Here is a 23526-nt window from a genome sequence, read left to right on the forward strand (position 1 = left end):
GCTCACAGCTACCGGCGATCAGTAACCATAGAGGTCTCAAGGACCTCTATGGTTACCCTGCAGAAGCATCGCTGACCCCCGATCATGTGACGGGGTCGGCGATGCTCTCATTTCCGGCCGCCCAGCCGGAAGTGCCAGTTAAATGCCGCTGTCTGCATTTGACAGCGGCATTTAACTAGTTAATAGCGGCGGGTGAATCACGATTTCACCCGCCGCTATTGCGGGCACATGTCAGCTGTTCAAAACAGCTGACATGTCCTGGCTTTGATGCGGGCTCACCGCCGGAGCCCTGCATCAAAGCGGGGGTTCTGACCTCGGACGTACTATCCCGTCCGAGGTCAGAAAGGGGTTAAAAACACAATCCCTCTGCATCCAGCACCTTCATTTTGTAGATTTATATAATCATGGCTCTCACTCTCCTGTCCTTGTTCAAATGCCTGTTATCTATATATTCAAAGATAGTGACTCAACTATTCTCTCCAACATAGTGCGGTGTTGATTCCTAAATCCTTCTTCACGAATCTAAATTCCTTGACCATGTCTTTCATATGGGGGAAAGGCAGACCCAAACTTAAACTTTCTACTCTACAGAGGTCCAAACAGATGGGGAGAGCGGCATTGCCAGATTTCTATTTATATTACCTAGCCGGACAAATTAAGGCTTTGAGTAAGTGGATGCCCGACAACCACATACCCAACTCAGAAAGTCACTTAATGCATGCTGCAAAGGTGGACTGCCCATTAGGTTTCTTAGAAACAAATAAACCTGGTGTCCCTCGATTACTACCTCTACTTAAATTAGTACGGTCAGTTTGGAGACAAATTAAAAAAGTAATCCACTTTGAGGATATCATAGCAGAGATGCCACTGTGGAACAATTCTTATGTTCCGGTGTTGTTGGGTCACCCGTCTGCTAATTTTTGGATTTCACATAATGTTTTCTCAATTAAAGATTTGTATGATAATGGAGTATTGATGTCCTTTGAGCAAATTCAGTCTAATTATAATGTCCCGAGGTCCCAGTTCTTTCGTTTTCTTCAGCTCAGATCAGCTATCCAGTCACATCTACCTTCTGTGAGCTTGACTCAAATGATCTCATCTTTCCCTTTGATAGGAATTCTTAAATCGCAAGGTCCTCAGGGTCTCATCTCAGCTTTATACACATACATGTTATCGGTGGGAACCAATTCTGCTATTGTGTCAATTAAGGGAAGCTGGGAAACTCTCATTCCTGATGCTCAAGATGAGGATTGGGAGGAAATTCTTGAATCTCAGATTGGAGTGTCCCCATCAGTCAATAATAGAATGACCCAATTATATATCATTCATCAGTCATATTTAACTCCATTGCGGCTCTTTAAGATGGGTCGGTTTCAAACATCGGAATGTTTGAGATGTCATTCACTGGAAGCAAACTTTATACACATGGTATGGGGTTGCCCCATTATTCAGTCTTACTGGAGCCAGGTAACGTCGCTGTTGACCTCTCTAGTACAATCCACTGTTCCTCCCAATCCCTTTGTTTGCTTATTTGGGGTGCTAGATGATGAAGCCTGGGGACACTATGTTAAGATTTTTCTACGTGAGACACTCTTTCTGGCTAGGAAGGTGTTGGCATTGTGTTGGATGGGTAGTGTACACCCCTCTCTCGGGACGTGGATAGAATTGGTAAACTCGATAATACCGTATGAGCGGACATTATATCAAAACAGGGGCTGCTTAAAGAAGTTTGATAAGATTTGGGACAGGTGGAACTCTTCTTGTCTTACTGTATCAGGACATGGTGTCCTGGCACCACCATGAGTGTCATGGTTGAAACGCATTATTACATACTCTACGGCATCAGATAGTTATTATAATATATATAGATATTGGGCGGCAGATTAGGATAAGATAGTTATGACTTAATTAGTTGTATAATGAATGGGAGAGGAGGGAGAATACTTCCCTTTTTTTCCCCCTCTTTTTTTTGGATACATGCTACCAGGCTGACATGAAGTTATGTAATGTTTTCTGTTCACTTGACCAGTGGTTTATTATATATATAGTAATATATGGACTTACAATACTGAAAGTGTATGAATAATAATGCACAAATTTTTGTCCATTCGTAATTACCTTGACAAGTGTACTTATGCTGGCTTGGATGCACAAATACGTATATGTTGTCAATGTTTTGGTTAATAAACGAATTAAAAAAAAAAAAAAAAAGATAGTGACTCAGAAGAAATTCTGGTGAAGGAGGCGGAAGGACCAGACCATACAGTACTTTTTTTCCCTGTTCAATCTGTTCAGAGCAAGTACTGCCATACCATTAATTTGTAGTAGCTGATTGAAGCTGCTCACCAGGACTGTCACTGAAAGAGGAGCACTTCCCCCCAAGCAGCTAGGAAATAAGGAGACACTGCATAGCTCTGAGCTGCAACTAGAGAATATGCCCTTAAGTACAAATTTAAGTTGTTAGTTTGGGTTCATATCACATCTGAAGAGGTCAGAAGAGCAACAGTAGGTCTTCGTAAATCTGTACAAACTTAATATATAAAATGACCCAGAATTCTATTGCAAATTGCTGCAAAAGTTTAAAATTCATGACATATGCTATATATACACTCACCGGCCACTTTATTAGGTACACCATGCTAGTAACGGGTTGGACCCCCTTTTGCCTTCAGAACTGCCTCAATTCTTCGTGGCATAGATTCAACAAGGTGCTGGAAGCATTCCTCAGAGATTTTGGTCCATATTGACATGATGGCATCACACAGTTGCCGCAGATTTGTCGGCTGCACATCCCAAAGATGCTCCATACAAGGCAGGATGGATCCATGCTTTCATGTTGTTTACGCCAAATTCTGACCCTACCATCCGAATGTCGCAGCAGAAATCGAGACTCATCAGACCAAGCAACGTTTTTCCAATCTTCTACTGTCCAATTTCGATGAGCTTGTACAAATTGTAGCCTCAGTTTCCTGTTAGCGGAAAGGAGTGGTACCCGGTGTGGTCTTCTGCTGCTGTAGCCCATCTGCCTCAAAGTTCGACGCACTGTGCGTTCAGAGATGCTCTTAGGCCTACCTTGGTTGTAACGGGTGGCGATTTGAGTCACTGTTGCCTTTCTATCAGCTCGAACCAGTCTGCCCATTCTCCTCTGACCTCTGGCATCAACAAGGCATTTCCGCCCACAGAACTGCCGCTCACTGGATTTTTTTTCTTTTTCGGACCATTCTCTGTAAACCCTAGAGATGGTTGTGCGTGAAAATCCCAGTAGATCAGCAGTTTCTGAAATACTCAGACCAGCCCTTCTGGCACCAAGAACCATGCCACGTTCAAAGGCACTCAAATCACCTTTCTTCCCCATACTGATGCTCGGTTTGAACTGCAGGAGATTGTCTTGACCATGTCTACATGCCTAAATGCACTGAGTTGCTGCCATGTGATTGGCTGATTAGAAATTAAGTGTTAACAAGAAGTTGGACAGGTGTACCTAATAAAGTGGCCGGTGAGTGTATATATATATATATATATATATTTCCTATTTTAGACACCTTTTCACCAGCCTTCAACATGAGTAGTTTGGCAAGTTGTGCCAAATCGGTCATGTCATGACAGACAAATTTGCACCATTTTAGTTTAACCTGTGGCCAATGCACAGGGATATGCCTTTACTTTAACTCTTTACAAACATATGACATACAGTTACATATATCAGCTTCCTGACTTTGATAGGGGCACGGGAACTGACCCAGCTTCTTTACCTGCAGATGATGGCTATATTATTTTGATGATCGCAGGTTCAAGTCCCTAAGGAGAGTAACAAATACGGTAAAAAGTAAAAAAAAATCTTTTAAAAAATATAAAAGTATGAATCACCCCCTTTACCCTCATAAAATTTAAGAAATAAAAAAAATGTAAAAATACACATACGGTATGTGGTATATCCACATTTGTAAAAAAGACAGATCTATCAGAATATAAAAGTAGTTAACCTGATCAGTAAACAGGGTAATGGGGAAAAAAAAATTAAAACATCAGGATTGCTGGTTTTTTTCGGTCTCCACAACAGCACAAAAAAATGCAAGAGGTAATCAAAACATTGTATCTAGCCCAAAATGGTATCAGTAAAAACATTGGCTTTGGGTGCAAAAAACCCTTACACAGGCCCATCAAACAAAAAATACAAATGTTACAGCTCTTCAAAGATCGCAACACAAGCATAATTTTTTTTTTTCAAATTTCCAATTTTCTTTGTACTACTTACCGTAAATGAAAAAAAGTATACATTTTTGGTATCGCCTTAATTGTACTGACATGGAGAATCATGATACCAGGACATTTCTTATAATGAACACTGTAAATAAACAATAGCAGAATTGTGCTTTTTTCGCTATTCCACCGATTTTTTAAAATTTTTCCCTACTTTCCAGCACTTGTCTCAAACCATATATAATGTATTCTGCATAACATTTTCCTAATTATAAAAAGTATAAAAAGTTACTGGATTTCTAACATCTGCTGGAAGTTTGTTCCAATCATCAACTAAACTTTCAATTACCGTAAATATTTTCTGACATTACTTTAGATGTTCCACAACTTTTTTTCAGATTGTATTTTTTTTGCGTTCAGCTTACTATTAGAGATGGGCGAACCCGAACAGTAAAGTTCAGGGTCCGTACCAAACACCTACTGTTCGTGCAAGGACCTCAAACATGTACTTCACCAGGAAGTCCGTATTAGGGTACATGTCCACCTTCAGGATGGCCGGCGGTTTGGATGGAGCGGCAAACCCGCTCTGCCCTAAGCCCCGCCCCCTTCTGTGACGCGATGATGCCGGATGTGTTCATTGCACACATCTGACATCATCGCACCCCACACATAGGGCCCTGTGTTATACCTTGCGGCGGCGCAGAGTTGCCGCAAGGTACACAGACATGCTGCGATCTTAAAAGACGCGCAGCATGTTCGGAATCGCAGGGCCGCCGGGTGCATGTTACCACGCATAGTGGAGACGGGATTTCATAAAATCCCCTCCACTATGCTGTAACATCTGGACGCTGCGTGTTTGACGCTGCGGCTCTGCGCAACGTGGAAACATACCCTTACTGTTTGGGTTCGGGACCCCGAACACAGGGTGTTTCTCGCGCTGTCATCTGCATGACAGTGAGAGAAACACCGGCAGCTCTCATCAGCCATAAGATTCAAGGGAACCTGTCACCCCCCAGGGCGTTTTTAAGTAAAAGAGCCACCTTCAGCAGCACTAAGGCTGCATTCTGTGAAGGTGGCTCTTATTTTTAGCATCCCTAGGAATGCTGAAATAATTCACTTTTATAAATTTGGAGCCATACCTGTATTGAGTCCGGGAAGTATGATTTCTCCCCGACTCAAGCGCCTCGCAGCCGTCCACCATCCCAACGGGCGCCACCTCCTCTCTGTCTTGACTTCAAGATTTGTGAAGTCTCGCAAGACTTCGACACTATCTTCAATGGATCACGGTGACCCGCTCCACTGTGCAGGCGCCATATTCATAACATACTGCGGGGCGGGATCTGGGGCCTCGGCTACACGAAGGCGCCGTAACGTCAAGACAGGAGGCGGCGCCTGGTGGGATGATGGACGGCTGCGATGTGCTTGAGTCAGGGAGAAATCATACCTCCCAATAGAGGTATGGCGCCAAATTTATAAACGCGATTAATTCAGCATTCCTATGGATGCTAAACATAAGAGCCACCTTCACAAAATGCACCCTTAGTGCTGCTGAAGGTGACTCCTTTACTTAAAAACACCCTGTGGGTGTGACAGGTTCCCTTTAATACCACTTTTAACTATGGTTCTCATGCTGTCACATGATAGTGTGAGTCGGCAGCTCAAATGGTCACAAGCATCAGCTAATGGGACTAGTCCTCCCATCAGCCGTCACCTGCTGCCGCTAATAACAGCGAGAGCAGGCGACGGCTGATGGGAGTATTAATCAGCCAGAGCATACGTTCTAAATAAATAGTTAAAAAAAAAAACGGCGTGGGTTCCCCTGTATTTTTGATAACCAGCCAGGCAAAACTAACAGCTTAGTAATGTACATATCTGTACATGTGGTCTGGGTGGTAGGAGCTGCTTGGAGCCCCTTGCCCTTGAATCCCCTGATGAACCCCTGGCTTTGTCTTTGAGGGGGGAAAACGCGTCAGGTTGCTGTGTTCGATATAAAAAGATAAAGTGACACCAATACTCTGAGGGGTTTACTATAACCCTCTGTGAATATGTCTTCTTATTATTGACATTCTGAACCTGCGCTCTATGTGCTCACATGTGTCTTTATCTGCTATATTGATGCCTGCATGTGAGGGTGACTTGGCTCTATTTCGCAGGTGATATCATACTGTTGTACCCCATCTACCTATGCTACTGCACTGTATGTCATAGTACAGAGTCCTTGACTGTCACACATATAGGCTATTATACCCGAGTCCCACAGGACTTCATCTTGTTAAGGTGACAGTACCTCTTTTGGGTGATGGTCTGCACTGCTAGCTTCATTGCTGTTTATATGGGAATTTTCTGTTTTTAACATGCATAATTTGCCTGTGAGTATCATCACATCTCTCTAGGCCTATCCATATATATATATTAACTTGGACTAGCCCGCAAGTAATACAGCTACTCATAAGGGGCATACTCTTATAAACTACTACGAGACAGTGAGCACTTTTTGAAAAACGTATATATAACGTCAGGTTCATAATTATTAAGCACTTTATGGGCGTTGTTGATGGCTTGGTGAGGGATCCCCTTCAGGGTCAGACAGGTTCAGTCTGCGTGGAGCAGAGGGGGGGGGGGCACCAATTCGTTTTCCCATAGGGTGCCAACCTCCGCTGCCAGAAAGGGAAACAGAGTATCAGAGTATTAACTTTCTGTTTCCTAGATATCTTCTCTTTGACTAATTTAATATTTGACCAGACCTTGACTATTATTTACCTGTGTATAAGCCACTCACTAATATGTTTTATATATTTGAGCTTTTTTTAGATTAATCCATAATTAAAAGCTAATTTTTAGGTCTGTTCTGCTTTGGGTTTTTGTTAAGCTGTAGGTGGCCTCCAAGTGTAGTCCCCAGTACTGCTACAGCTGACGCCAAGGGTCAGGATCTCAGACATGGACATGAAGTCCAAGGCAGGACTGGATATAAATGCAGGTTCAGACTGTGCGGATCGTGTAACACTAGACAGGGCAGACATTGATGCAAGTTTAGACAATGCGGATCCTGGAATAATTGACAGGATGGAGACTGGTATTGATTCAAGTACCATAGAGTGGCTGCGGGCAAAGATACCACTGGAGCGACTTAGGGTTCAGTTACTGCTGGAGAGGTTTCATTTTCGGGTACCGCCAGAGTGGTTTCAAGCTCAGGTATCTCTGGAGCTGCCTCAGGTTCAGGTAACATGGATAACAGGTTCAAGTTCAGACTAGGTGGGTTCAGCAACAGGTTCAGGTTCTAACAGTATATGTTCATGGACAAACAAACTAACTCTAAAGAGAGCATTCTACAGGCACCTCCCTACAGGGGCACGTGCCTTAAATACTAGATGTCTCCCAGCTATTGGCTGGGGGCATAATCAGAGTGTGCTCATTATCCTTTTTAGAGGCGAGGAATGTGCATGCCGCTGGGACACCCTTGCGCCTTGTGTGGGCCAAGGAGCAGGAAACCGCGGAAGGACAGAGAGATGTCTCTGAGTGGCTTTGACAGTGAGTATGTCAGCGTCTCTGCCTGGAGGAGGTAGAGGGAGCATGCAGGGATGCCGGCATTAGTGTTACAACCAGTAATAGGACAGTAAGGATCTGCACCACTTCTCAATTGAAAAAATGCTAAAAAATGTAAGGTACTGCAATGGTGTCCCCTCTGTTCCAGTGTGCATGCACAAAAAGTTGGATCATCAGAGTGCCAACCCTAGTATTAGTCATCTGGTCTAATGACACTCCACACAATGGGAAGGGAAGACCTCTCATAATTAACCCCCGTCCGCCCCCAAAGCTGAATTTTATTTCATATTAAAGTCGTTTGAGTTTCCTATAACTTTCTTCATTTCTTGGTGTTCTAGTAATGATACTCGATATGTCTTTTTACGTTCAGAGGATTGCAGGAAGCACAGATTACTTTAGCTGTCAGACTTGGTGAGGCTGAGGAGAAGATCAAGGTTCTTCATTCAGGTTAGTAGAAACACTGGGGTTCATGCCTAAAAACTGTTATGACCAAAAGTATAAATATTGCTATTAAAGTAATTGGGATACTACTCAGCAGTCTAATGAGCTGACAATACCTATGGCTCTTCCATGGTCCATAAATAATACTGAGAGCACCATGGGACATAGGTAATCAAGACATGGGGAACCTGTAGTTACTTATCCCTGTTTGGAGAGCTGAATATGGTAGATGCCAGCATGCGTCCTCACGCCAGAGTTCAGCCTTCTCCACTGGGATTGTTTGCAGAAAATAAGCTTTTTGTCTTCTTTAAAATGCAGAGAGAGAATGGAGAAGACAGATGTGACAAAAGCTGAAATGAATGAGCTGTCGTCTTGTATCCCGATGGCTCTTGAAATAGACTTTTGTTATTTGACCTGGTTATTAATCTCTTTGTGAAATAGAATCACAGACAGTTTCACCAAATGCTTCTATTTTGCTCTGCAGCACTGAAGACAACACAGAGGGAGCTGCTTGACCTGCGGTGTCAATATGATAAGGAGACAGCGTCTAAGTAAGTTCTCGATTGTATTTGTCTGCAAGATACAAACTCCTTGTTTACCTGTAGCATTTAATGTATAACAGGCCGCATCTTTCACTTTTGAAGAATGTAAGTGTCAAAAAGGGGCCGTTAGATGAGTGAGTGAAATGACCTAATTCCAGGACACTTTATGAAACGGCTCTACAAAAAGGCAGTTTGTGCTCTCTTGGCATTATTGCAGTCGCTACAAATGATAATGATGTTAGAACTCTTAATTGTGCCTTGTGACGCTGGCCAGCCTGGGGGAATGTATTATAATATGGCTGCAATTCAGATATATTGTATTCGATCTTCATTGTGTAATTAGTATACAAATGTACCACATATTTGCCACATTTGTACATGCTCTTAGTGTATCACTGAAAAAAACATGCATATGAATATTTTGCATTCATGCTAAATTTACTTCCAAATCTTTTAAAATAATAAAAATTTACTTATGTCATCTTTTTAGTTTTAGTTTCACTAAGATTAGCTATGTCATTTAAAGGGGTTTCCCCATGAACAAAGTACATCTTAATCAATAGATTCTGGAATAAAAATAAGCTCCACATAATCCTATTGCTTTTTCTCTGGGAGGTCCCAACGATGGCCAGAGGCACCATCTTGCTGGAGAAGGAAAATGTTGTCCTCCAAGATGGCGCCGCCTGTGCAGTAGCAGCTATCGGAGCTAGCCAAGAACTTCTACTGCACAGGCGTGGGTGGCGCCATCTTGGAGGAGGAATTTTTTTTCTTCTCCAGCAAGATGGTGCTGCCGGCGCATGCACAGTAGCAGCTATAAGATCACCTATATACACCGATAGTTGCTACTGCCCAGGCGCGGCGGGCACCATTTAAATTTTTTTTTTACGTTTTTTTCTATCTGAATAACATCAACCACATTTATTATTGGGACATGGGATTTTTTTTTTTTTTTTTCTTCAGTATGTACAGATATTCATTATGCAAACTAGGGGGCAGGTCAGTGAGGGATCAGTGACCCGTCAGTAGTCGGCATTATGAATACCTAAGCAGAACACCACATCAAGACCCCAGACCGCCCCAGAGCACGAGCATATCATTAACACAAAGCTCAAAATAAAGACAGGTTTAATCAACCAAGGTATCATTTTAATCAGTATAACGACACCGACCTGACACTTTTTGAAGGTTACTGTGTACAATCCTGCTGACAGGTTCCCTTTGACCTTGGGCTGCTTTTTTATCTCGATCAACGAATCCACACATCCATTTCTCGGTCTAATCTCACATGCTACTTGGGGCTGGTTCCTGGCCCAATATAACCCTGTGAAAGGACCAGGCGTATATTGAACGAGATACTGGTGGCAGTCCAACTGGGCTAATAAGGTTCTGTTTCACCGGTGCTAGTGAAAGGGGACTCTCAGCCTGTCAGAGTTGTGGGCGAGTGTGGTGGCATGTCAGTGACCATGCGGGCCACCTTCTCTCACTCCCCGTGCCTCCCTGGACCCGTGTGGACAGGGGGGGTGTCTGTGTAAAACTGTGCCAAGTTGACCTTACCTGTCCCCATGGGGTGTGGAACATCACGTTGGTACAACGTTACCATGTGATCCCGCTGACATAATGACGTCAGGCGGGGTGGCGAGCTATGGCTCCTTCATGTTTCGTCACAGCTGGATTTGCATCATGGGTCTTCCAGCAGGACTATGACCCCAAACAAACTTCAAGAAGCACCCAAATATGGATGGAAACAAAGCGCTGGAAGTGGCGAGCAATGAGAGAGAGTGGAGAGATCTGTAGAGAGATCTTCAAATATGAAAGATTTGGAGCAGTTTGCAAGAGAAGTGTGGTCCAAAATTGCAGTTGAGAGGTATAAGAAGTTTGTTGATGGTTATAGGAAGCAATTGATTGCAGTTATTTATTCCAAAAGATGTGCAACCTAATATTAAGTTGAGGGTGTCAACCTTATTATCTCCCTCATTTTTAGGGTTTTGTGTGAAATTATGTCCAATTTGTCTTTTTTTCTCTGTTATTTTTGTGTTGTTCCAATACATACGTGTAATTTCGATAATTTTCTACTAAATTTTTTGGAGCAATTTCAAGAGTGTCAACACTTTCCGTTATAACTGTATAATGGATGTCAGATCTTTTAGAACTCCTGAAGTGAACCCGCAGAACCACGACAACGAACCTCCCAAGGGTGAGCTGGCCTGGTGGACCACCCCCAATACAGGGAGTGTTAGGGGCAGGCCCAAGGGAGACTATTGCCGCAGAAGCTGATACCCGGGGACAGGAAGTAGGAACGGAAAAGACGCAGAACTGGCTATAACGGAGACACAGGACAGACTGGCAATGACTGAGACTAAGAAAAGGCAGGATATGGTGGATGCCCAGGACAGACTGGATATGGCGGAAACACAGGACAGGCAGGTTATGGCGAATGCCCAGGACAAACTGGATATGGCGGAGACACAGGACAGACTGGAAATGACTGAGACACAGAATGGGCAGGATATGGCGGACGCCCAGGACAGCCTGGATATGGTGGAAACACAGGACTGGCAGGGTATGGTGGAAACACAGGACAGGCAGGGTATGGTGGAAACACAGGACAGGCAGGGTATGGCGGAGACACAGGATAGGCAGGGTATGGCGGAGACACAGGACAGGCAGGATATGGCGGACGCACAGGACAGAACAAGACACAGAAGGACCTGAGTCAAATGAGGACAAATGACAATCAGGCATGGAGCAGAGGAAGGAGTTACCTTAAATAGACCGAGTGCTGCAGAACTTCTGGGTCAAGATCCTCCAGAATCATAGAGTGGAGGAGCGGAGCGTCTGCAGACCAGAGAGAGGAAGTGCGCATGTGTGTGCCCAGACGCAGGGCCTGGGGTTGTCACGGTGGCTAGACCCGGTCCGTGACCCTGCTAAGGGGCATCCAATGAAAGGTGTGATGGTGGTGCATGGTGCAAGTTGCGCTGAATAACGAGGACACAGGTTGCAGTCTCTTTACCTCTTTACTGAAGGCTTCGGGATCCGCAATCCAGAGCACTGCTAACTGGGCTGGCTGAGACCGGCCGGTCCAAAGGCACATCCAGAGTTTCCTTTGCAGGTGGAAATCGGTGCCTACCTTCTAGCGCCTGTGTGTTGTAGTACCTCCCTGCTGAGCACCACGGGATAGTCCTCACAACTGTTGTGTCTGTTTCTGATGTTTTCTCACAACTATCGTTTCTGTTCTGATGTTCTTCTCCGTCCCCCAGATGATATGGCTAGGACGCACCCGTATGACGGGTAGGCCTGGAGTTATTCTGGGACCCTAGAGACGCCCCTCTCCCACAATTGCCTCCTATGTCTGCTTAGGTGATTTAGGTGAGACAGCCAACCTATAATTAACTGTCCTGCCGCTGTTTGAAGTAATGCTTGGAGCCCAGTACTTCCTCGGCGTTCCGGCCACCGGCTACGTGCCTCAGTAGGATGTTGCCTCGATCTTAAGGCACGACTCCTACTGGTTCTATTCTCCTTTGTGCTGTGATCTCGTTTCTCACTTCTCCACAATAAACCTCGCTTCGTGTCCTTTCTTAGGATGCCACCGCAACGGGTGCAGGTGCGGCTCCGTAACGTTCTGTCTTTTTCGCTAGGCCGCTGTCAGGATGCCACCCCTGACAAGAGACCCCCCTGAATCTTCCCCCGTAACACCCTCTGCCACAGGATGTTGCCTGGATCAAACCCAGTCAGCTTCTCTCTAACTTCCTATCCAACCCCCAGTTTTACCAGAGTGTGAGGAGTGGCCTAATACATAGAACCCTTTGCTCCCCCTGGTGGCCAGAGTGTGAAGTGTAATGTGTGACTGTGATACCTGGTCAGGTGAACTCCTTTAGTGCCATCAGACGTACCATCACTCCCCTTAGTGGCGGAGCGTCAGTACTGCAACGACCAGGACTCTGGGGCGCTGCACATGCACAGTGAGAGGCACGCACCCGACGAGAGCCAGGGACCGGCGGTGAGTCAGGAGAAGAGACCGGAAGGCACGCGCACACCGCTGGAGCGCTCCGGGACGGGTAAGTATGTCGGCGCGCAGAGTGAGCGGCAGGTGCGGCGGCAGGTGGCGCCGAGACAGTACTTCAAAGAGAGACTGGCTCAAGGTCTCTGTTTCTACACTGTGTTCCAAATTATTACGCAAATTGGATTTAAGTGTCATAAAGATTTAATTGTTTTGTTTTTCAAATAAACTCGTGGATGGTATTGTGTCTCAGGGCTCAATGGATCACTGAAATCAATCTTAAACACATGAGATAATTAGCTTTCCAGGTGATTGTAATTAAAGGAAAACTACTTAAAAATGATGTTCCACATTATTAAGCAGGCCACGGGTTTCAAGCAATATGGGAAATAGAAAGGCTCTCTCTGCTGCTGAAAAGCGTTAAATGGACAAGGTATGAAAACATTAGATATTTCACGAAAACGTAAGAGTGATTATGATACTATGAAGAGATTTGTGACTGATACAGAGCACAGGCAGAGTTCATGCAGATAAACGCATAATGAGGAAGGCTTCTACCAGACAAATTCATTGGATTAAGAGAGCAACTGCCAAAATACCATTACAAAGCAGCAAACAGTTATTTGAAGCTGCTGGTGCCTCTGGAGTCCCTCAAACCTCAAGGTGTAGGATCCTTAAAAGGCTTGCTGTGGTGCATAAACCTACTATTCGGCCACCCCTAAACAGTGTTCACAAGCAGAAATGGTTGCAGTGGGCCCAGACATACATGAAGACTAATTTTCAAACAGTCTTGTTTACTGATGAGTGTCGAGCAACACTGGATGGTCCAGATGGATGAAGTAGTGGATGGTTGGTGGATGGCCACCATGTCCCAACAAGGCTGCGACGTCAGCAAGGTGGTGGAGGAGTCATGTTTTGGGCCTGAATCATGGGGAAACAACTGGTAGGGCTCTTTAAGGTTCATGAAGGTGTGAAAATGACCTCTGCAAAGTAAATAGAGTTTCTGACTGACAACTTTCTTCCATGGTCTAAAAAGCAGAAATGTGCCTTCAGGAGCAAAATCATCTTCATGCATGACAATGCACCATCTCATGCTGCAAAGAATAGCTCTGTCATTGGCTGCTATGGGCATAAAAGGAGATATACTCATGGTGTGGCCACCATCTTCCCCTGACCTCAACCCTATAGAGAACCGTTGGAGTATCATCAAGCAAAAGATCTATGAGGGTGGGAGGCCGTTTACATCAAAACCGCAGCTCTGGGAGGCTATTCTGACTTCATGCAAATAAATACAAGCGGAAACTCTCCAAAAACTCACAAGTTCAATGGATGCAAGACTTGTGAAGGTGATATAAAAGAAGGGTTCCTATCTTAACATGTAACTTGCCTGTTAGGATATTTTGGAGTTAAATAGCTTTTTTGTCCAGTGAATGTGACCTCCTAATGCTGCAAATTCCACAAAGGAGCATTTTCAGTTCTTTAAAACATATCAAATATTTAGAAATTCTACTGTGCCTAATAATTTGGAACAGTGCATTTTGAGTGTTTATTCATTTTGGAGATTATACTGTTATCATTGGGAGGTTTCTACAATAAAATTCGATGTATACTCTAACGGGTGATGAATTTTATTAGACTGACTGTCATTTGCAAAGACCATTTAGGAAAATCCAAGAAAAATGTCATTTGCATAATAATTTGGAACATAGTGTATTGTGGCAGTGCTGCTCATCTTCTGCATTCCTGTCCTTTGAGGCTGGGAAACGCCTCCACCTAGGACAGGTAAGAGAGGTCTCCCTAGGTGTTCCTGAATCCTCTCAACCCCTTATGTTTTCTGTTCTTTTGCATCTGGGTTCTAAACGTTTTTCTGATTTAGCTTATATAGATTCTGGGGCGGCTGGGAATTTCATCCAACTCGAGACGGTTAGGAGACTACGGATTCCGGTCAGATCCCTGGAGACTCCTCGGCAGATTGCGTCGGTCGACGGTCAGCCCTTGCGGGAGTCCGTTACTTTGGTGACCGAGGAACTGAAACTTCAAATAGGAATCTTGCAGCGGGAGAAGATAGTCTTTTATGTGCTGCTTTCCTTATCACACACAATTCTGCTTGGACTTATCTTGACTGGCGGTCTGGTGATATTCTGCGTTGGGGACTGTTTTGCCAGAGCAACTGTCTGTGGCCAGTTCTGCCGAGGAATTCTCCAATCTACCTTCCAGCTATTGGTCCTTCCAGGATGTCTTCAATAAAAAAGAAGCAGAGATCTTACCACCGCATCGTCCATATGACTGCCCAATCGATCTTGTTCCGGGTTCTACTCCGCCCAGAGGCCGAATTTACCCGTTGTCTCCCAACGAGACGCAAGCTATGTCCGAATATGTCCGGGAAAATTTAGCTAGAGGCTTTATTCGCAAGTCCTCCTCTCCTGCAGGTGCAGGTTTTTTCTTCTTCAAGAAGAAGGATGCCTCCCTCTGTCCATGTACTGACTGCCGAGGTCTTAACAATCTCACGATTAAGAACAAGTATCCGCTACCGCTTATTCCGGAGTTGTTTGACTGCCTTAGGGGAGCTCGTATCTTCACGAAATTTGATCTTCGCGGAGCGTACAACCTAATCCGTATTCGTTCAGGAGACGAGTGGAAGACTGCCTTTAACACCCGAGACGGCCATTATGAGTATTTAGTCATGCCTTTTGGTTTGTGTAACGCTCCTGCGGTGTTCCAGGAGTTTGTGAATGATGTTTTCCGGGATCTACTCTACTCCTGTTGGTGGTATACTTGGACAACATTCTTGTGTTTTCCTCGGATCTTGCTTCTCACAGAAGAGACATCCGCCAAGTCTTGTCTTGTCTTAGGGGGAACCATCTTTATGCCAAATTCGAGAAGTGCATCTTTGAGCAATCTTCGTTACTGTTTCTTGGTTATATCATTTCTGACTCAGGCTTGCGAATGGGTCCAGATAAAGTGTCTGCTGTGCTTGATTGGCCACATCCCCAGGGTATTAAGGAAATTCAACGCTTCCTTGGCTTCGCTAACTACTACCCGCAATTTATCCCGCATTTCTCCACTCTGGCTGCTTCTATTTCCGCCTTGACTCGCAAAGGGTCCAACCCTCAAGTCTGGTCCTCTGAAGCTGAAGACACTTTTCGGTCCTTGAAACAAGCCCTTGCCTCGGCTCCCGTGCTTCGTCGTCCAGAGATCAACAAGGTAGATGCCTCTGCCATAGGCGCTGGTGCAGTTCTTTCCCAGAGATCTTCTTCCGGACAATTGGCTGCTTCCGGTTTCTTTTCCAAGATGTTTTCCGTCTCGGAGAGGAATTACACCATTGGCGGCAAGGAACTATTGGCCATTAAATTGGCGCTAGAGGAGTGGCGGTATTTGTTGAAGGGAGCCGTTTATCCTATCAAAATCTACACTGACTGCAAAAATCTGGAATATATCCGCTTTGCGCAAAGACTTAATCCTCGCAAAGCCAGGTGGTCTTTATTCTTTGCCCGTTTTGACTTTGAACTACATTTTCGTCCTGGTAATAAGAACTGCAAAGCTGATGCTTTGTCCAGATCCTTTCTCGTAGCCGACGTTGTGGAGGAACCTTCACACTTCATGGATCCCAGCAAGATCATTCCTGTAGCTCCTATCAGCATGACTTCCTCACCTCCGGGTAAAACCTTTGTGCAGGAGAACAAGAGGAGTTGAGTTTTACGTTGGGGTCAGGCTTCTAAGCTGGCAGGTCATGTGACATTCAAGAAAACTCTATCTTATCTCGCGCTATTATTGGTGGCCGTCACTTCTACAAGATGTCTGAAGTTTTGTGGTATCCTGTCCTTCCTGTGCAAAGAACAAGAATCCTAGACATCTGCCCTCCGGTCTTCTGCATCCGCTGCTTGTTCCCTCGGACCCCTGGCAACAAATTGCTATGGATTTTATTACTGATCTGCCTCGGTCTTCTGGTCATATGGTCATTTTTGTAGTAGTAGATCGATTCTCCAAGATGGCTCATTTTGTCTCTATGCCTGGATTACCTTCTGCTCCTGAATTGGCAAGAATCTTCATTGCTCATATTTTTCGGATTCACGGCTTTCCTCTTCACATAGTTTCTGATAGAGGAGTTCAATTTACCTCTCGGTTCTGGCGAGCTCTTTGCAAACTGATGAATGTAACTTTCGATTTCTCCTCAGCCTACCATCCTCAAACTAACGGACAAGCGGAGCGCACAAACCAGATTCTAATTACCTATCTCTGTCATTTTTCCAATGTCCATCACAACGATTGGTCTGATTTGCTTCCTTGGGTCAAGTTTGCGTACAATAACCTCATTAATGACTCTTCTACCAAATCACCCTTCTTCATCGTTAATGGGCAACATCCCGGTGTCCCTCTGCCGGTACTTCCTGCCTCGGGTGTGCCAGCGGCCGACCTTCTGTCCGAGGAGTTCTCCAGGGTTTGGCAGGAGACCAAAGTCGTGTTAGAACAGGCACAGAACAGGATTAAGAGACATGCCGACAAAAGACGCCTGGACCCTCCGTTATACCAGCCTGGTGATAAAGCGTGGTTGTCGTCCAGGTTCATCCGTCTTAAGATTCCTTCGTATAAATTAGGTCCACGGTACATTGGTCCATTTGAGGTTTTGGCTCGTATCAACGATGTTGTCTACAAACTGAAACTACCTCCTTCACTTCGCATTTTCCAATTCTTTTCATGTCTCCCTTTTGAAACCTGTCATTTTCAATAAATTTCATGCTTCTCCTGGTCATTCACCTCTGCCAGTTTCCGCTCAAGATGTCTTTGAAGTTAAAGATATTCTTGCCATGAAAAAGTCTAGAGGTAAGAATTTCTTCTTGGTCGATTGGAAGGGTTTTGGTCCTGAGGAGAGGTCTAGGGAACCCCGTGAAAACATACAGGCTCCTCAGATTTTGGCCAAATTTCTTTCCGGTCTTAGAAGGAGGGGGTGTAAGGGGAGGAGTACTGTCACGGCGCCACCTGCCGCTGCGCCTGCCGCTCACTCTGTGTGCCGACATACTTACCCATCCCGGTGCGCTCCAGCGGCGTGTGCGCGCCTTCCGGTCTCTTCTCCTGACTCGCCGCCGGTCCCTGGCTCTCATCGGGTGAGCACCTCTCACTGCGCACTTCCTCTCTCTGGTCTGCAGATGCTCCGTTTCTCCACTCTATGATTCTGGAGGATCTTGACCCGGAAGTTCTGCAGCACTCGGTCTATTTAAGGTAACTCCTTCCTCTGCTCCATGCCTGATTGTCATTTGTCCTCATTTGACCCAAGTCCTTCTGTGCCTTGCTCTGTCCTGTGCGTCCGCCATATCCTGCCTGTCCTGTGTCTCCGCCATACCCTGCCTGTCCTGTGTCTCCGCCATACCCTGCCAGTCCTGTGTTTCCACCATATCCAGTCTGTCCTGGGTGTCCGCCATATCCTGCCCATTCTGTGTCTCAGTCATTTCCAGTCTGTCCTGTGTCTCCGCCATATCCAGTTTGTCCTGGGCATTCGCCATAACCTGCCTGTCCTGTGTTTCCGCCATATCCAGTCTGTCCTTGGCATCCGCCATATCCTGCCTATTCTTAGTCTCAGTCATTGCCAGTCTGTCCTGTGTCTCCGTTATAGCCAGTTCTGCGTCTTTTCCGCTCCTACTTCCTGTCCTCGGGTATCAGCTTCTGCGGCAATAGTCTCCCTCGGGCCTGCCCCTAACACTCCCTGTATTGGGGATATAATGCATGTCAGATCTTTTAGAACTCCTAAAGTGAACCCGCAGAACCATGACAACGAACCTCCCAAGGGTGAGCTGACCTGGTGGACCACCCCCAATACAGAGAGTGTTAGGGGCAGGCCCGAGGGAGACTATTGCGCAGAAGCTGATACCCAGGGACAGGAAGTAGGAGTGGAAAAGACGCAGAACTGGCTATAACGGAGACACAGGACAGACTGGCAATGACTGAGACTAAGAATAGGCAGGATATGGCCGACGCCCAGGACAGACTGGATATGGCGGAAACACAGGACTGGCAGGGTATGGCGGAAACACAGGACAGGTAGGGTATGGCAGAAACACAGGACAGGCAGGGTATGGCGGAGACACAGGACAGGCAGGATATGGCGAATGCACAGGACAGAGCAAGGCACAAAAGGACCTGGGTCAAATGAGGACAAATGACAATCAGGCATGGAGCAGAGGAAGGAGTTACCTTAAATAGACCGAGTGTTGCAGAACTTCCGGGTCAAGATCCTCCAGAATCATAGAGAGGAGGAACGGATCGTCTGCAGACCAGAGAGAGGAAGTGCGCGTGCGCAGTGAGAGGTGCGCACCCGACGAGAGCCAGGGACCGGCGGCGAGTCAGGAGAAGAGACCGGAAGGCGCGCGCACACCGCTGGAGCGGGACGGGTAAGTATGTCGGCACGCAGAGTGAGCAGCAGGCGCGGCGGCAGGAGCGGCGGCAGGTGGCGCCGTGACAATGCATTGCTGGTACATTGCAATACATTATACTAGCTATCAGACAAATACAAGTTAAAGTTTCATTATAGGACTAAGTGATAAATTAAAAAATCATAAAATAAATACCGTAAACAAAAAAAATGAAAAAATATTAAACTAATAAATAGGTATATTTATGAAAAAAAATTCAAATATTTGGTATTGCCGCATCCAGAACAACCCGACCTATAAAATTGTCACAATATTTATCCCCTTCGGTGAACTCTGTAACAAAAATTTATAAAAAATGTGGGAAGAAAACCTATGCTTTTTCATCATATCGCTAATTAAAAGTGGAATAAAATGCAATCAAAAAGTTGACTGTAAATAAAAATGGTATAGCTGAAAATGACATAAAAAAAAACAAGCCGCCATACAGCTCCGTGGAGAAATAAAAAGGTTATAGCTCTCAAAATATAGCAATGCAAAAACAATTCTTTTTTTATAACTTTGTTTTTATTGTATAAAACAGCAAAACATAAAAAAAATGATATAAATGTGATATCGCTGTAATCATACTGACCTGAAGAATAAAGCTGTCTTATCACTTTTATTGCATGAGAAGCAACTTAAAAAAAGAAGCAAACAATTCCTGAAATGCTGTTTTTATTAATTTTGCCTCCCAAAAATTGGAATAGAAAGCGATCAAAAAATGTCATGTGCCTGAAAATGGTACCAATAAAACTCCAACTTGTCTGGCAAAAAAAAGCCCTCACGTGACTTTGTCGGCAAAAATATAGAAAAATTATAGCTTTCAAAATATGGTGATTCAAAAATTTTATTTTGCAAAAAAAAGTATATTTTAGTGTGTGATGGCAGCCAAGCATAAGAAACCCGATATAAACCTGGTATTGCTGTAATCGCTCTGACTCAAAATATAAAGTCTTCATATCACTTATTCCGCACATGGAATGGCGTAAATAATAAATAAAAGCAAATCTTGACCTGCTGTTGATTTGTTCATTCTGCCTCCCAAAGATCACAGTATGGCTTGGCTCTCATTTATCCTGCTCTCTACGGTGTGAAACATGTGATGATTCTCTATAATGAGGGAGATGGAGACACTGGACGCTGCCTGGCCAATGATCCAGTGGTGTCAGTCTTTTTAAGTGTGCATAAAAGTGCCATCGGCCACAGTTTTATTCACTTCTGAAAAGAAGGACACTGCTAAACAGAGGCTAGACAAAGTCCACGGTAACTCTGCTCCCTCATTATAGTGATTGGATCTGTAGGGGGTTTTGTCTTAATCACATCATTCGGAGATTGAGATGGAAACCCCGATGTAAGTGCTCAATGTTTAGTCCAGGATAAATGTGATCCAAAATGTTACATTCCCAATAAAATCTTGAACTCAATCCACAAAAAAAAGCAAACCAGGCCCCACTGAGGTCCGTCATCTGTCTATGGAAATATATATTCCCCTATTATCCCTTTTGAAAATTAAAAACTTGGGGCCAAAGCAACATTTTACTGGAAGAAATGGTGATTTTCCATTTACTCAGTCTAATGTTCTACAATTCTGTCAATTGTCTGAAGGTTAAAAATGCTCACTACACCCCTAGATGAATTCCTCGAGAGGTGTAGTTTCCAAAATAGGGTCACCTGTGGAGGTTTCTGCTGTTTTGGTATGTCAGGAGTTGTTCAAATGTGACATGGCATCTCCAATTTCTACCAATATTGAGCTCCAGAATTCAGTTGGCACTCCTTCTATTCTTATCCTGGCCTGGTGCCCAAACAGTAGTTTTCCTCCACATATGGGGTATCGGCGTACTCAGGGGAAATTAAACAACAAATTTTAAAGTCTATTTTGTCCTGGCACCCTTGTGAAAATGAAAAATTTGAAGCAAAACCAAAATTTTTACGTGAAAAAATGTATTTTTTCATTTGCATGGCTCAACGTTATAAAGTTCTGTAAAACACCTGTAGTCAAGGTACTTGCCACACCTCTATATACATTCCGTGAGGGGTGTAGTTTCCAAAATGGGGTCATTTGTGGGGGGTTTCCACTGTTTGGGTATATCAGGGGCTCTCGAAACGCAACATAGTATCCACTGTCTATTAATTTTGCATTCCAAAAGTCAAATAGCTCACCTTCCCTTCTGAGCCTTGCCTTGTGCCCAAACCAGTAGTTTTCCACCACATATGGGGGTAAAATGTTCATTTTTTTCCTTCATCGTTGTTTTCATTTCTGTGAGGCCACTAAAGGGTTAGTAAACTTCTTGAAGGAGGCTTTGAGAACTTTGAGGAATGCAGTTTTTAAAATGGTGTCACTTTTGGGTATTTTCTGTTATGTAGGCTCCCTAAAGTCACTTCAAATATGAGGTGGTCCCTTAAAAAAATGTTTCTAAATTTTGTTGTCAAATTGAGAAATCAATGATCAACTTTTAACCCTTCTAACTTCCTGACAAAAAAAAAAAAATGTTTCAAAAATTATGCTGATGTAAAGTAGACATGTGGTAAATGTTATTTATTAACAATTTTATGTGGTATATCTATCTGGTTTAAGAGCATAAAAATTCTAAGTTTAAAAACTGAGAAATTTTAAAAAATGTGGACAAATTTCTGATATTTTCACAAATTAAATTAAAAAACAACAATATAAATTTACCATTAACATGAAGTGCAATGTGTCGAGGAAAAAAAACTGTCTCAGAATAAGAGGGATATGTTGAAGCGTTCCAGAGTTATTACTGTAAAATGTGTCCTGATCAGGAAGGTGAAAACAGGCTCGCGGGTGAAGGGTTGATGATGTGTAGGTCAGTAGACTGTGATGCCCACACCAGGACCTTTACTTTCTTCTACTGCAGCTGCTGCAGGGTTGTTTCAGCATTTTGCTTTGCATATTATTTTTTTAAAAAGACCTAGCACCCCCATACATAGCTGCACAGCTATTCAATACAAATTCTTCACCAGTATTTTCTGATTAGATTTTTCTAACTTCACGCAACCCCTAATGAAAATTTGGTCTTATCACTGAAAAAATGTTGTAAAAAATAATGTTACCTGTCCAATATTTTTAAATGATCGTATAGTGCATTGTAAAAATGGTACACGGTACACATTTCATACACATTTTACAAATCTCTCCTGGGGAATGTAAATGTAGAAGTGCAACATGTGTATAAAACTGGCCATTTTTGATGTGGCATTTCATCATCTACTGAAAAATTTCCATCTTCTGAAGTTTCTTATGTTCTGCTCTTCTGTACAAGTATCATATCAACCATTACTAGTTATCTGATTTGGGCCTTTCACTGTATGAGTTGAATAAATGTAATTGATGTTAATCACACTCTCAATTTCAAGTGTAAAATGATAACAAAGAGATAAGTGGACAGTACTCGCTTCCAAAAAAACAATCCCTGGGCTTTGAAGTGGGGAATCCTGTAAGATCAGACTGCAAGGAGGAATTGGCTGGTGTCCCGGGCTCTGTGTTCAGGAACCTGGCAGCTGTTTGTATCCGAATGGAATTCTGACATAGCGAATGATTCAGTCTGTTCTGCCATGAGAAGAGGTCAGAGCAAGGGTCAGCTGGATCTACATTAGCCCTAATAATGTTTGATAGATTGGCCCTTCAGTACTGTTATACATTACAAGAATACAATTTTAGAACATTAAAGGGGTTGTCCGGCCTTCTCTATGTGACTGCAGACTTCTGATTCTTTACAGGGTATGGTGCTCACACTGTTGGATACACCGGTATTGCCGATGATAGCAGGCAGTCATGTGACTGCAAGTATGCGATTCGTCTACTTCCCTCTCACCAGCAATACCACTGAATCCTGAAAGTTGTGCAACATATGCTGTAAAGATTCAGAAGTCTGCAGTCACATAGAGTCACAGCAGAATTTTATCAGAAGATTGGACAACACCTTTAAAACTATTGAATGGATGATTTGTTGGCATATGCACAAAAATCCAGTTGGTCTTTACACACTCAGTTTTTTGTAGAACCGAAGTTTCAAAAGTTTTATGGGAAAAGCAAAGTATCTTAGCTGTGTAGTAAAACTGGTAATACAAATTCAAATAGAACATGAACTCTGAAAAAGTTTACTAAGTATGGGTATATGTACCATACCTGTAGACCCTGGTGCACCTGCATCGTTTTTGAAGCAAGCAGAAGACACTTCAGGAAAATGCTGGCAATGTTTTTCCTGAAGTGTCTTTTCTGATGTTTCATTGGCTGTCCTTTGTGATGGCTTTGCTGCAGATGTTTTTGTATCATCGTTAGGCTATGTGCACACGTTGTGGATTTAGATGCGGATCCAGTGTTTTTGGACGCGCGGAATTGCATCAAATCCACAGTGTTGTGCACAAGCAATGTTAGTCA

General features: G+C 44.0%; 1 protein-coding gene across 1 annotated transcript in view; it reads left to right on the forward strand.

The window, feature by feature from the left end:
- CUX2 (cut like homeobox 2) overlaps positions 1-23526 on the forward strand; it is a 643055-nt gene that overhangs the window by 490506 nt on the left and 129023 nt on the right. Inside the window, exons 7-8 of the mRNA XM_077292557.1 lie at positions 8114-8190; positions 8669-8735. Coding sequence (XP_077148672.1) covers positions 8114-8190; positions 8669-8735 — 144 coding nt within the window. The remainder of the gene's footprint in view (positions 1-8113; positions 8191-8668; positions 8736-23526) is intronic.

Source organism: Ranitomeya variabilis, chromosome 1 (genome assembly GCF_051348905.1).
Source record: "Ranitomeya variabilis isolate aRanVar5 chromosome 1, aRanVar5.hap1, whole genome shotgun sequence".
Lineage (NCBI taxonomy): Eukaryota > Metazoa > Chordata > Amphibia > Anura > Dendrobatidae > Ranitomeya > Ranitomeya variabilis.